The sequence below is a fragment of the Styela clava genome, chromosome 10 (assembly GCF_964204865.1).
Source record: "Styela clava chromosome 10, kaStyClav1.hap1.2, whole genome shotgun sequence".
Lineage (NCBI taxonomy): Eukaryota > Metazoa > Chordata > Ascidiacea > Stolidobranchia > Styelidae > Styela > Styela clava.
In genome coordinates, this window is record NC_135259.1 from 8,928,948 (window position 1) to 8,941,427 (window position 12,480).

Sequence of the window (12,480 nt, forward strand, 5' to 3'; positions counted from 1 at the left end):
ACTCAAGTTTTCACTTTGGGGCCGCAGGCAAAGTGACTTGCAATACTTAAGTCTCGTTTAGATCAAATGAATATCAATTTAGAAACAGCTTTACTTCGCAATAAATATATATAAAACTTATATTATCTATATAAATAATGCATTAATTTCACTAGAGTCAGAAATGAAAGTGTTTCGGAAATAAAAAAAAAAAACTTCAGTTTCATTTTTATTCAAAATGTTTTATAAAAAACGTTAGATGAGAGCACCAAGATGATGATTGCATAATGACTGATATAGAATTTTGAATTGAAAAATTTAGCAATGGTAAATAAGAATGTCTTACGTATAATCTATTTGTCCCAAATATAAAAATGCCCATCAGATTATATATTATGCAGTGATCAGCTGAGATGCTACCGCCGATAGATGAGTTACATAAACAGCAAAAAATTTCAAAAATTTCTGCAACTATCTATGTTTTGGCATCTTTGGTTTATTGTGATTTGTTTGCCGGTGAAACTTTATATTATTGTTGTAGTGTTTTCGCAACCATGTCCACTTCCACAGTATTCTGTTTTTTCTGTTTGACGACGATTTATTCCATCGATGGCCCGATTTGCTATGATTGGGGAGATGAAGTTACGGCCTGCTCTAGAATGAGGCCCAAGATATACGACGAGATGACGGAAATCGCCGACAAAGAATATTTCCGTGTTGTACCGAATTCCAAGACTTTTTATCCGGGTGGAAAGTTATATAGTAGGTTCAATAGTTTTTCAATATTTTTTCTATTCTTTGAAGTTTTTCAAAAATTTTATTTTGCGGTAGAAGCTATTCTAATATGATTTTTTATGGTATACTCGTACTTCATCACTAATAGAATTTTTCAATGCATAACAGTTTATTCGCAAATAGCACATGGCTGAAACAATGCCATCTGAGTTTCTTATCAGTGGTATTTGTTGCACTATTGAAAAACACCTTTTCTTTGTTCGTCCACACAATAATTTTGTTTTGCAATAGTGCGTATCGCCACATGTAAGCCGAGATTCAGTCAGATACTCCATGAATGTATATTTTTAAAAAATTCTATATTAATCTTTATTTTAGTTCGCGTGTTTGGGAAAAGCCAATTCTATAATGGAATCATAATGTCGGTGAGATATACTTTGCTATATTCAGTCAAATATTATACTTTGCTCATGTTTTTCTGATTTAACGAATAATTTTATGCATATAAACACAAGATGATGTTACCCTATATAGGGAAAAAGTTTTGAGATTTACAATAATATAAAGCCGAATCATATATCGGGCTAAGTATTCGAACCTTTTTTATTGCCCGTACAAAAATGATCTTCAATATCAACAAATTGATGATATTCGATTTAGGTTGTTCATACCTCTGGCGAAGGAAAAACTGAAGGTGTTTGGAGAGAATCGCACCAAACTAAATACAGAACATTTGGTTGCGACGGAATCCCTAATTCGGGAATTGCGGAAGCAAACGACACTAAGCACGCAATGCCGATTGAAGCAGATGTGCTGGTCTGGAAAGCTCCTAACTCGTGCGATTTCAGCAAACCCTTCTACGATTTGATGTAATGTATTTTATTTTTTTGAAATTGCTTTCAATAAACAACACGAATGTGGTTTTATAACTCCTAATCTTATTGTCTGAGATCCGTTTTGGGTCATTAACAACAGCTGGTTGATATTGCCTCCTTCCATATTAACACTAAAACATATTTTCAACATATATACAGGGCAACTGTCGTCAAATCACACACGGAAATTTTAACTGATTTATCAGTAAAGCTTGAATGCGTTCCAAGACCGACGATTGAACTCGATCTTTCCTGCGGATCCGCCTTTGCGCAAGATTATACTTTGATGACATCGATGAGTACGTTGGTATATAATATATTTATTTGTGTATGATACAAGAAATGATTGGAAAACATCATTAGCGTTTGATCATACGGCGACGTCAAATTAGGTGTTACAGTTTACTAACTTTATATTATATGTCCATCAAGTACGACATATCTCTTAATCTCATTTTCCTTTCCAACACGGGTTGGCATGTATTTTAAATTTATGTCAGTTCTTATAAGGCAACATTTTTATGAGGATCTATACTCGACTGTGATAGCACATCCTTTTGTGGAATAGTTATTTTAGAAGAGGCAGATCAAACGTTTGTGCTTTCAAAGCAAACTATTTTTTTTACAATCATATTACAACTGTGCAAAAATTATAGGATCATTTTACGATAAAAATAATTTGTATGGTTCTTGATGTAGACACATCATTCGAAACTGATTTTGGTGGGTGGTGGAATGATCCGAGCGCAGCATTGAGATGGACGCGCCTGAGTGGATCGACTCCATCACCGAAAACAGGACCTTCGGCTGCACATGATGGAGGTACAAACGTATTTTATTGTGTTTGGTATGTTGTTTTGTAAAATGTCCTAATGTAATGTGAATTCAAAACGTTTTTATTTGTTATAGGCCCCGAAGGCAGCGCCGTCTGCACCTAATTGTTTGAAGTTTCCCACTTGCCCATAACTTTCCGTTGAGTTCCATCTGTAGATTTTTACGACTGTTTGGTTATGGTAATGAATAAATCTACATTTCAGTAAACTACGTGTATGCTGAAGCGAGTTTTCCTGCGGCAAATGGAGAAGTAGCTATTCTAAATAGTCCTCCTGGATTACGCGGATGCTTTTGCATAAGGTAAACTACGTTTATATTCTCAAAGAATATTTTTTATTTTGTTCAAACTTTTTGAGTCTGGGGATAAAGATGCAAGTTCTTTAGCCCATAAATGATGACACAGTATGACATTCTCATTTTTTTTTTCAAGAGCGTGAGCTTAAGTGTGTAAAATTTTTTATATTAAAACAGATTAAAATGTCATATGTGGAGTGGCCCAGGAGTTTACTTTGAAATTCGTGTCAATGGTAAAGAGACATGGAGGCGTACTTCCTCTGAAGATGCATGGATCAGTGGATGGCAGACTGTGAGCGACTCCGACTATCCCCAGGTATGAACACATCAGTTCAATTTTAATTCTTTCCGCGATCGTGATCATAGCACAAAGCTATTTTGAGATTTAATTGCATTTTACGGAGTGGTATTTTCAAAATACAAACTTAAGATTTTGCAATGAATATGTGATAAATAGAAAAACTGCGATGACTTCAACCAAATTATGAATCATAGAGTAGTTCAACTACTTTGCATAGACGTGTCTTGAAATGCAAAAATTCTAGTCGCCGGTATTGGTTTAATGTTTCGACAATTTATCACCTGAAATCAAAATAATATGACAAATATTACGACTGAAAAAAATTTCCCGGATATTTCATAGATATGCCTTAGTTCTTGAATCATTTCCAGGTGCAATTCATTATGCATCGTGGAACCGACTTCCGTGGTGACATTGCAGTTGACACAATTACCATCACTCCAGGAATGTGCTGGGAAGATATGAAGAGTGAAAACAACTGATTCTAAAACTACCACGAATTTTCATAATTTAGAATTTCATTCGATATAGAGTTACAAATATTGAACATTATATGTTAAATACCAATTGAATTTCTGAAGAACGGCATCATTGAGTTTTTATTTATTTTATTTCTAAGCATGGTAAACATCATAACGTACAGGCATAGAATTATATATTTCATATTTGCTCCAGATGTAAAAAATGAGAAAGGCAATTTGTTCGAAAATACAATAATACGGGCACAATGTCATTATTAAATAATAAATTATTGTGGATAGCTATTGGTTTTGATGAAGTTCTCTAGAATTCCATATGATATTAGATTCCCAAAAGAAATCTTTTACTCCGAACTCCATTTTTCTGCCTACGATATTATTGAGAGCGAATCAGAAAATCCCCCTAAATTTGAAATACTATTGAAAACATTAAAGTTTATATATTTCAACACCCCTAATCAACAGTAGTACTTAACAAACGACATGTGACAAAATAGGTAATCAAGTAATAATTCCAATTTATCGAGCCACAATAAAACAACCAACACAGGCGATAAGATTTAGTTACAGTTGTTTGTAAACATCATACTGTATTAGAGAATTCTCGAGGTAGTAAATTTATAACAGCGTGGGCACAGGACTCCGTGTCGTTTGGGTAATGGGCAGGTATCCAAAAAACGATTGTGGGATTTGAGGCATTGTTTTGAATTAGGGGGGATATCTGATTGATGCGTTCGGAAATATTCGGAATAAGTTTGAAGATAAAAAGAGTTCACCCATCTCACCCGACGCTGGAAATGGTAAGATATCACCGTGTATCCTATTAGAATATTTCTTTACGCTTAGGATAGTAGAGAACATTTTGTTATTGAATGAAATGTGAGGTATTTTCATTTATCTGGTAAAGACGTCAAATTTCATGATTAGTTCATTTTTAGAAGATCTTGGTCTTTAATTGAAAACATGTAAAAATCCAGCGAACGCGAAAATTTTGATTTTATCTTGTTTGTGGAGTATGGATAAAAATTATTCCTGCTCTCTGAGACAACGCCAAGTGGAGTATCCACGAATATTGGTTGCCAACTGTCACAACAATTATCGTTCTATTAAGAACGAATCAACTCCCTAAAGAGCAAACCCGACGTCAAAATAAAAAGAACTCAATGTATAGAAGCAAATTATATCTTGAATAGAAATCCAACAGTTCTTAACCAAACAATATTATTTTATACCTAATGGGAATTCTCTATTTATACTTGACTCTGACCTTTTTTAGAAGTCCTCATCAACTTATCCTTCGTATTCAAATGTCGCCGAAAAAATTCTTTTGTTTGAATCGAAGTCTTCTTTAGAGACGACCTTCAACAATAAAGAGGATATCGTTTATCGTATGTAATAAAGATTGCAGCATAAACTAATATACATAATTGATTTGTCAGAAGCCATACACTCAACGCAGTGCTTTGTACCGCCTTATCCGACTTTGTAGCATCAAGATTAATATATACTATAAAGGGATACATACCAAAATAGAATACCACGTGACAGCAAATGTACTCTCTTCTATGACACTCAAAATATTTTGTTCAAACTCGGAAATAGTTGATGTCATAACACACCATTTGATATGAATTAAACCGAATTGGAATAAATAATGGTCGAAAATGTCGCATTTCTGAATATTTGTGGTCCTTGATGTAAAACTAAACTAAACTCATTTCATCGTTATTTGAGCAAAGCCTTTTCTGTACACAGAAAAATACACAACCTTTTCGTCAGAGACGGTGTCAACATCAACTTTACGACTTAGCAATGGTGTTCTGAATCCAAAACTGGCATGTGACTTCAGCTTCGCCGATCGCTCTTCTTCATTTTCCAACTTTGTTGAAAATTTCGACGAAGAGAGTACATACGAAAGAAGGGTGATGACTGGCACGATAAATGTTAAAATTGCACGTGAGTCCGATTTACTCTGTATTAGCTCAGTTGGCGAACAAAGAGTCAATGACAATAGTTCGCGTAAATAGAATCCCGTTTGAAAATATGACTACTTTCACAAGTGTAGCCACACAAATATATATCGCAGACTAATCCTCTCATTTCTACGAAATATCACGTATATCATTTTAAAAACGGTCGTGATCGGCTAGTGTCGTTCAATAATTTTGCAGGGTCAAATCAGCTGGAGCAGAATAACCGGGCGGCGAGAAATGCGAACGGTTTCGCAGATGCACTTGATGAGTCGTCAGATTCTAGTCGAGAAGAGGGAGATGATGAAGAAATATCTCTGGACGATGCAAGAAAATATTCTCCGGATACTCGATCCTCAATCGTTTGTAAAATGACAAATCGATCCCCCAACCGGTCTTCTGGATACGCCCCGTTCTATGAAGATTCGTACAGCAGTACAGATCAGGATGAAGTCGTTCAAGAATCGATGGTTTTTAGAAAAAAGCATCAATCTGAAGCGACTCTTCTTCAAAAATATCAAGATCGATTAAATAATAATGAAGACGAGGAAAGAGTGTCGAATTATTCCAATTCACCAGAAGAAACTGACGACAACAAGTCTCCAAACGATGACGTCTATGATTCTGATTCAAGCACGGAATTCTTGTATTGCCGAGAAAAATGCGTTCGTCATTTTGGCCCCGACAGCATTGATGACACAAACTCTAGCCACAGCGAATCGCTTCACGAGAACCAATTTTCTTCTGACAAAAGCAGTACTAGTTGTACATCTGGATCCGAATCGAGCATTTGTGCAAATCAGTATGGATCAGTGAAACGGTCATCCAACGCCTTCAGCGACGATGACGACGACCTTCTTCGTTCACGTGAATCTTGCATAAAACGTTTCCGTAGCAACGAAGGGCTTGCTGTAACGCCACCGGACTCCGACGCAAACCTTGAATACGCCCAATACTTGTCTGGAAGTGACGATTCTCCGCTAGGTGCGTCATCTTGCACAACGGAATCGACAGTTTACTATGCCTCATCACCAATTGTAGGACAAGAAGCGGAATATGGCAACGTTGGATACCCCCTCGGACAGATTGCTAATCTACCTTTGAATTCCGACAATTCTCTAACTCATGCTCATGTTCACGGAGCCCACGCCGACCACCCCACAGCCGGAAAAGACTACGGTGTCGAAGATGACAACGTATATTACAGATCACCGGAATATCAGGGTAAATTTTTTTTTTACTTGCATGCCTACACGCACCTTATTTTTTTATCATTTGCTTACAGAAAACCCGCTGTGTTTCAGATACAAAAGATTTTCTGGATCTTTTCCATGATCCAGACACGATACTTCCCTTTCAACTCCATCCTATTCATACTGAAGATATGGTTCAATATTACAATTTCATGTGTGAAAAAGAATTGGTGTCGCATCCATCTCATTGTCTTCGCGGACAGCCAAATGTGAGTGCGTATTTGTTGAACGAGCATTCTAAATCGTGATCAGTGTTACATTGCCCATTTATATTTATCTATAATTTTATATTTCTCTTCCGAGTGGCTACTGCTGTATCTACCTCAGCTTATTTGAGGATTTTATCTGGACATTGTGCAAATATATGCACCAGTGTATCTTGTATAATTTACATTCTATTATTGTTTTTCCCCTTTATGTCTACAATAGATAAAGCACAGTATGAGAAGTATACTTGTCGAATGGCTCACCAAAATTTCACACCATTACAAGTTCAACGGTCAGAGTTTACATTTGACCATCAATATTCTTGACCGCTATACTGAAAGACAGAAAAGAATTTATCGTGGTCACTATCAGTTGCTTGGAGTTACTAGCTTGTTAGTTGCCACTAAACAGGTTAGTTCACGATTATTCTGTACAGTGTGCATTATAAAATATCTGAACTTAAATACTGTTTTGCACGGGAGGGAAAATGTTAGAGCAATGTTTACGGTGATTTGAAATTTTAAAATTTGCGTATTCCATATAGTACTACGGAACTTTACAGAGCAGGCGATCGCCATATTATCATATCATATTCATCCCTACTCCTCTCAACTGCTGCCGGGCTTCGCATCGTTTGGATTAGATAAGATCCAAATTACGCAGTCCTTTCTTTGTTCAATTTCCTATTTCACGCATATACATTCCGCCATGATGCTCTATTGCGAATCGTGGTACGTTCGGTGAGAATTAATAAGTTATGTATTGATTTAGTTATATAATTATCAAACATGTTATCGACAAAATGAAAAGATACTTGTAAATTTGCTAGTCTTGTTTAACAATCATTCAATTCATTTTTATAGCTAGAAGTTGATATTCCACCGGTTACCACCTGCCTTATGCTTTGTCGTAACCTGTATTCAAAAACGCAACTTCTTTCGCTCGAGCGTCACCTACTGGATATACTAGAATTTGATCTGAATGTTCCAACCGCTCACTCGTTTTTGGATTACTACGTCATATCGAGATACGAGCAAAACTCTGACAGACGGCAGATTGGGACATTCGGTGATTGGCAAGCCCAACGTTGCAAGAGTCGACCACCGAGCTACCTAAAGTAATTTTGAGTAATATTAATAAGTTATGTCCACTGAGTTTGCATTTTAATATCACCAATTGTATCGTTGATGTAATGATATCATTTTTCAGAAAGTTGCTCTGTATTTCACGATGCCTCTTGGACTATGGACTAGCTGATTACAACTTTTCTCAATTCATACCATCAATAGCGGCAAGGGCCGCTATGACAATTGCGGAGAATATTCTTGAGGATGCAATATCTTCAACATTTTGGCCACGACCTTACAGATATCTTGACTCGGTTGATTCCAGGTATAAAAGTTTGTTCTATATTATATTAATCCTCTGTATATTCACAGTAACATCAAAGCGGTTCGGTTGGTTTTTACGTTATTATATGTAATACATTATATTCCTCGAGTAGTTACGAATATTTGTGGGAGTCGATTCATATAGTTAGTTATACAGTGAATACGAATTCTCCAGAAAAATTAAATAACGATTGCTGATTCAAATCTAAGTATTCCCGGTAGGTTGGTATTAGAAATTTTAGAATTATTTTGGATGTTATGCCATCGTGCATTTTTTCTTGAGATTTATTGATGGCCTGGCGAGGAGTCAAGAGTTTTATCATCGAAGAACATCTGCTAAAACCGCCAATGATAGCAGCCAATTATTTTCACGAGGTATCAGCGAGGAAGATTTCACTGAAGAAGGAGACATTCGTGTTTGTGTTGGTGTTCTTCGTGACGTAGTGGGTGACGACAAAATTGCACACATTCAAGAAACTCTGGATAATGTGGTAAAAAGGTACACATTTGAATAGACGAATACGTGCTTTAATGGGCAAATTTAGTCTGATTAGCATGACGAGCATTTTCATTCTTCTGAGCAGAAGTTGTCCTATCAAGTGCTCATCTGCCCAGTGAGTGATTTGGACAACGTGTTCCTAATATTGTGTGATCACTGTTTTTCGACCCAAGCATTTTGCTGGGCGGTCTTTCGTAGCTATCCGTTCCATCAGTAATGCTACGTATAACTCAAATCAATGCTGAGTTAATACACAATATTGATATGGATTAGCATCACTGATGTAGTACTTAACATATTGTGTTATTTAGCTCTATTGTTATAGTTCCTATTAAATTATCCCTTATTTTATCAAATTTATGCTTATTTTTACTGCTTCATGCGGGGGTTTAATTATCATACGAATATATGGATTCTTGATCCTATACCCGCTACATATATAACGCCTTCTTGAAATATTGGAGTATGAAAGGTGAAAAGGGCTTAGTTTTTTTGAAACTATGATTACATAATTCACATTTTCTAAAATGTAAATGTTGTCTAGAAGATTACTATTACTGCCTGTGCTTTTTTGTATTGAAGAGCAATTAATTTTTGTTCTGTTCTTGTGGGGTTTTATCTTCATTTTTCAGTAATATTAGTAAAATGAACGAAACGAAGAGGTTAATAACGATAATGTCTTAAGTTAAAAACGATAATGTCTTAATTTAACGATATCAATAACTCAAATTTATATTTTTGTATCTTGTTTCCTTTACTTTATTGTTTATTTATTGTATTGTATGAAATTTGTTGAAGAGATATAATGAACGTTGCGACTTCTACGTGGAAAACACTGGCGCTATAACATCAACTTTCTGAAATCACCATTGGTTGATGTGAGGTCCTAATTCGCCTATCACTTGACCGTGGTACATTTCTTAGCAAATGAAAATATATTGATCATTTTGATTAATTGTGCCGAGCCGACTAATATCGGTTTAGTTTGGCTGTTATCCAATTATTTGTTTAAGTGTAATTGTATGTACTTATGTTCCATTCACAAATACACATTGTATTGAATTAAGTTGCAAGCTTTTGATACGTGTATACATGGTAGTCCGTATTCAGTAGTCTACATTAGCTGCTAACATTACTTGACACCAAATCCAGCCATCATGTTCCCGCCGTGTAATGCTTCAAATCAACCTACAATCTTGCTACAAATGCAAATTTAATTGGGACCAGTAAATTTGTGTATTACAGAACGGTTTTGTTATCAATATAGGATCTCAAGAGTGAAATCGCGTACGTGATGCTACGACACTATCTGAACAGTCTTACTTGCAACTTTGCATTCCTGGTTTCTGATATATTGGGGATGTATCAACTGACCAGAAATAATGTATTTTTGTTGTTTGAGACACCTGAATTCTATCACATTTTTGGTCTTGTATGTTGTACCAGGATGTACCAAAGGATATTGTTAATCTTTCCGTGTGCGTTCAGTCATTAAATTTGCCGGAAATCTGTGACCAATGCGGCGGATAAGCGTATAGGATAATGGTATAACATCATTTTTATTTGGAAGATTTATTGAAATATCCCAGTAATGTCGCCTTTGTAGAAAATATAGCATCTTAAATATTATTCGCATTGATATGCGGAGTGCAAAGATACCATATCAGCCGAGACGAAGCTAGGTTGACTTAACTCTCGTACGTTATATGATTAGGTAATTCGTCCAAGTTACTTGATGTGTTGATTTCGACATCTGATTCATCCAATGTGCGAACATCCATGCGGAATGTATGATGTAACATAAACACGAAATTTGCTTTATATAGAGCCGTTCTGAAATATGTGGAGAATAATTCTTTCGAAAACCTTTCCCGTAACAAAATGTCTTCCACAACGTTGGCAATTGCTGTTGCAATCGTGTGTTGCATAGTCACCAAAATCTATGCTGCTCCTGTAAGGACTGAAGCAGAGCTCGATGGGTTTCACATAGGTGGTGTAGAAGATGGAAGATTACCCTACGTGCAATTGGTTGCAATGGTCCCTCTTGCGTACGACACCCTGGAATCTGATGGTTAGTGTTTTTCTCTTTTATGTCTTTTTGTGACGTTTTTCCAAGCAAGATTCTACAATCAATAACTATAATTAGTGTGTGTCTGGAGACAATTTAAAAATTAAACTTTCTGAATTGATGTGATATAATTTTTGCTTTAGGTGAACCTGATCATGATAAGCACCCGCTTTTATTGAGACATCTCAGAAAATACTTGGCTCAAGCAATATAATGAAGAAATTTGAAAAGCTTGTTCTACGTGGTCATAAAAGTCAATATTTCATGTATTTTGTTATGGATTCTACTGGAAAAAAATAAAATCTGTTTTCAACCAAATGTTTATTTATTGCAATAAGCAATTTTGTGAGGTTAGATTGTCAACAATTTCAATCAGCATTCATTCGAAGCCATCCGCTGTATAATATCTTAAGAACTCACTATTATATTCTTTTCTCGAAATCGCGGTAGGTGCATAGGGTAGGCAATAAGTATACAATAATATTAGACAAAATATATGATCTCTTAGCATTTTGCAGCAGAAACAGTAAAGAATAGAGATGGGAAGGGAAAATTTTAAACATCGGATCATGGATACGACGCATTCGCAATTCGAATTCTCTATTCGATCAGAATTCTCTATTCTTTTTCTCGCTACAAGCAAATCAAAGAGTATGGGAACACCGTTCTAAAGCACAATAAACTTGTCCATCGGGACAAGATTGTAGAAATTGTAAAGCATAAACCTTTGTCAATTACACTGGGATCTATATCAATTTTAGTAGTATAATCTTCCTACAATAAAAACTAAGAAAACAAGACCATCGTTAAGTAATGATTAACTTTTCGACTTTGGAAAAACTGTTATCCCAGTACTTCCAAAACAAGAAAAATATAATGATATCAAGATATGTTCCTATAGTCTGTACCATTGTAGTTTGTTGTGTAGTAAGAACAATTTGGGAGCATTGATGTAATAGCAAGAAGATGGTTGGCAAGTAACATATAAGAATAACTATTATTCATCTTCTGAAACATCGGAATAGAACACATGCAACCAAACATTGTTAAAATTACGAAGATTGTGTAGCAACATCTCTTGTTGTTTTCTTTGCAAGAAATATTAACTCAACAAGAGACTAAATCATCAATACCAATTCAACATAGATGCCTTTTGTTGAAAAAAAAATATTTTCACCCAAACTGGGGCCACACGCACAGAGCAATTGTCTTTTCAGACAATCGAGGTTAGTTATCGTCGCTCGGATTTAGCGAGATAAAAACTGGTGGTATGGTTGCCAGGAGGAGGACCCGGCTATTTAGAAGATTGATAATAAACTATATATATAGAATGAAACAAGTAAATTATAAAATTAATCAAAAGTTTTTTATTGGGAACGTCATATCGCGCCTCCTTGGATATCCTACAACGCAATTGAAAGGTTCGCTCAGGTTTTGCTACTTCCAGAAAAATCTTTAGCTCATCACGGAGCAGAATACTCTTGCTACCAAATTGCCTCTTGACAACCATCGCGCTTCTGTGTAGTAGAGAAAATATTTAGGATCGGAGTTTAGGTATTCACTCAACTTCTGGAACATGCGGGAATTAAAAGCAC

General features: G+C 35.7%; 2 protein-coding genes across 3 annotated transcripts; both read left to right on the forward strand.

Moving 5' to 3' along the window:
• The first annotated feature begins 432 nt into the window (after nucleotides 1-432).
• LOC120338393 (uncharacterized) lies at nucleotides 433-3,705 on the forward strand. The gene is made up of 8 exons (XM_039406377.2): nucleotides 433-741; nucleotides 1,093-1,139; nucleotides 1,375-1,583; nucleotides 1,749-1,888; nucleotides 2,289-2,411; nucleotides 2,627-2,723; nucleotides 2,895-3,033; nucleotides 3,390-3,705. The coding sequence occupies exons 1-8, from the start codon at nucleotides 534-536 to the stop codon at nucleotides 3,498-3,500; spliced, it is 1,074 nt and encodes a 357-aa protein (XP_039262311.2). The 5' UTR covers nucleotides 433-533; the 3' UTR covers nucleotides 3,501-3,705.
• Nucleotides 3,706-4,074: 369 nt separating this feature from the next.
• Nucleotides 4,075-11,179, forward strand: LOC120337811 (uncharacterized). 2 transcript variants are annotated; one of them, XM_078117288.1, is made up of 11 exons: nucleotides 4,075-4,297; nucleotides 4,774-4,885; nucleotides 5,253-5,453; nucleotides 5,669-6,691; nucleotides 6,772-6,929; nucleotides 7,150-7,338; nucleotides 7,791-8,044; nucleotides 8,137-8,319; nucleotides 8,602-8,817; nucleotides 10,644-10,888; nucleotides 11,029-11,179. In XM_078117288.1, exons 1-11 carry the CDS (start codon nucleotides 4,226-4,228, stop codon nucleotides 11,097-11,099), a joined length of 2,724 nt encoding a protein of 907 aa, XP_077973414.1. In that variant the 5' UTR covers nucleotides 4,075-4,225; the 3' UTR covers nucleotides 11,100-11,179. The 2 variants fall into 2 exon arrangements, with proteins under 2 accessions (XP_077973414.1, XP_039261636.2); XM_039405702.2 differs by lacking the exons at nucleotides 10,644-10,888; nucleotides 11,029-11,179 and adding an exon at nucleotides 10,063-10,099.
• The last annotated feature ends 1,301 nt before the right edge of the window (nucleotides 11,180-12,480 follow it).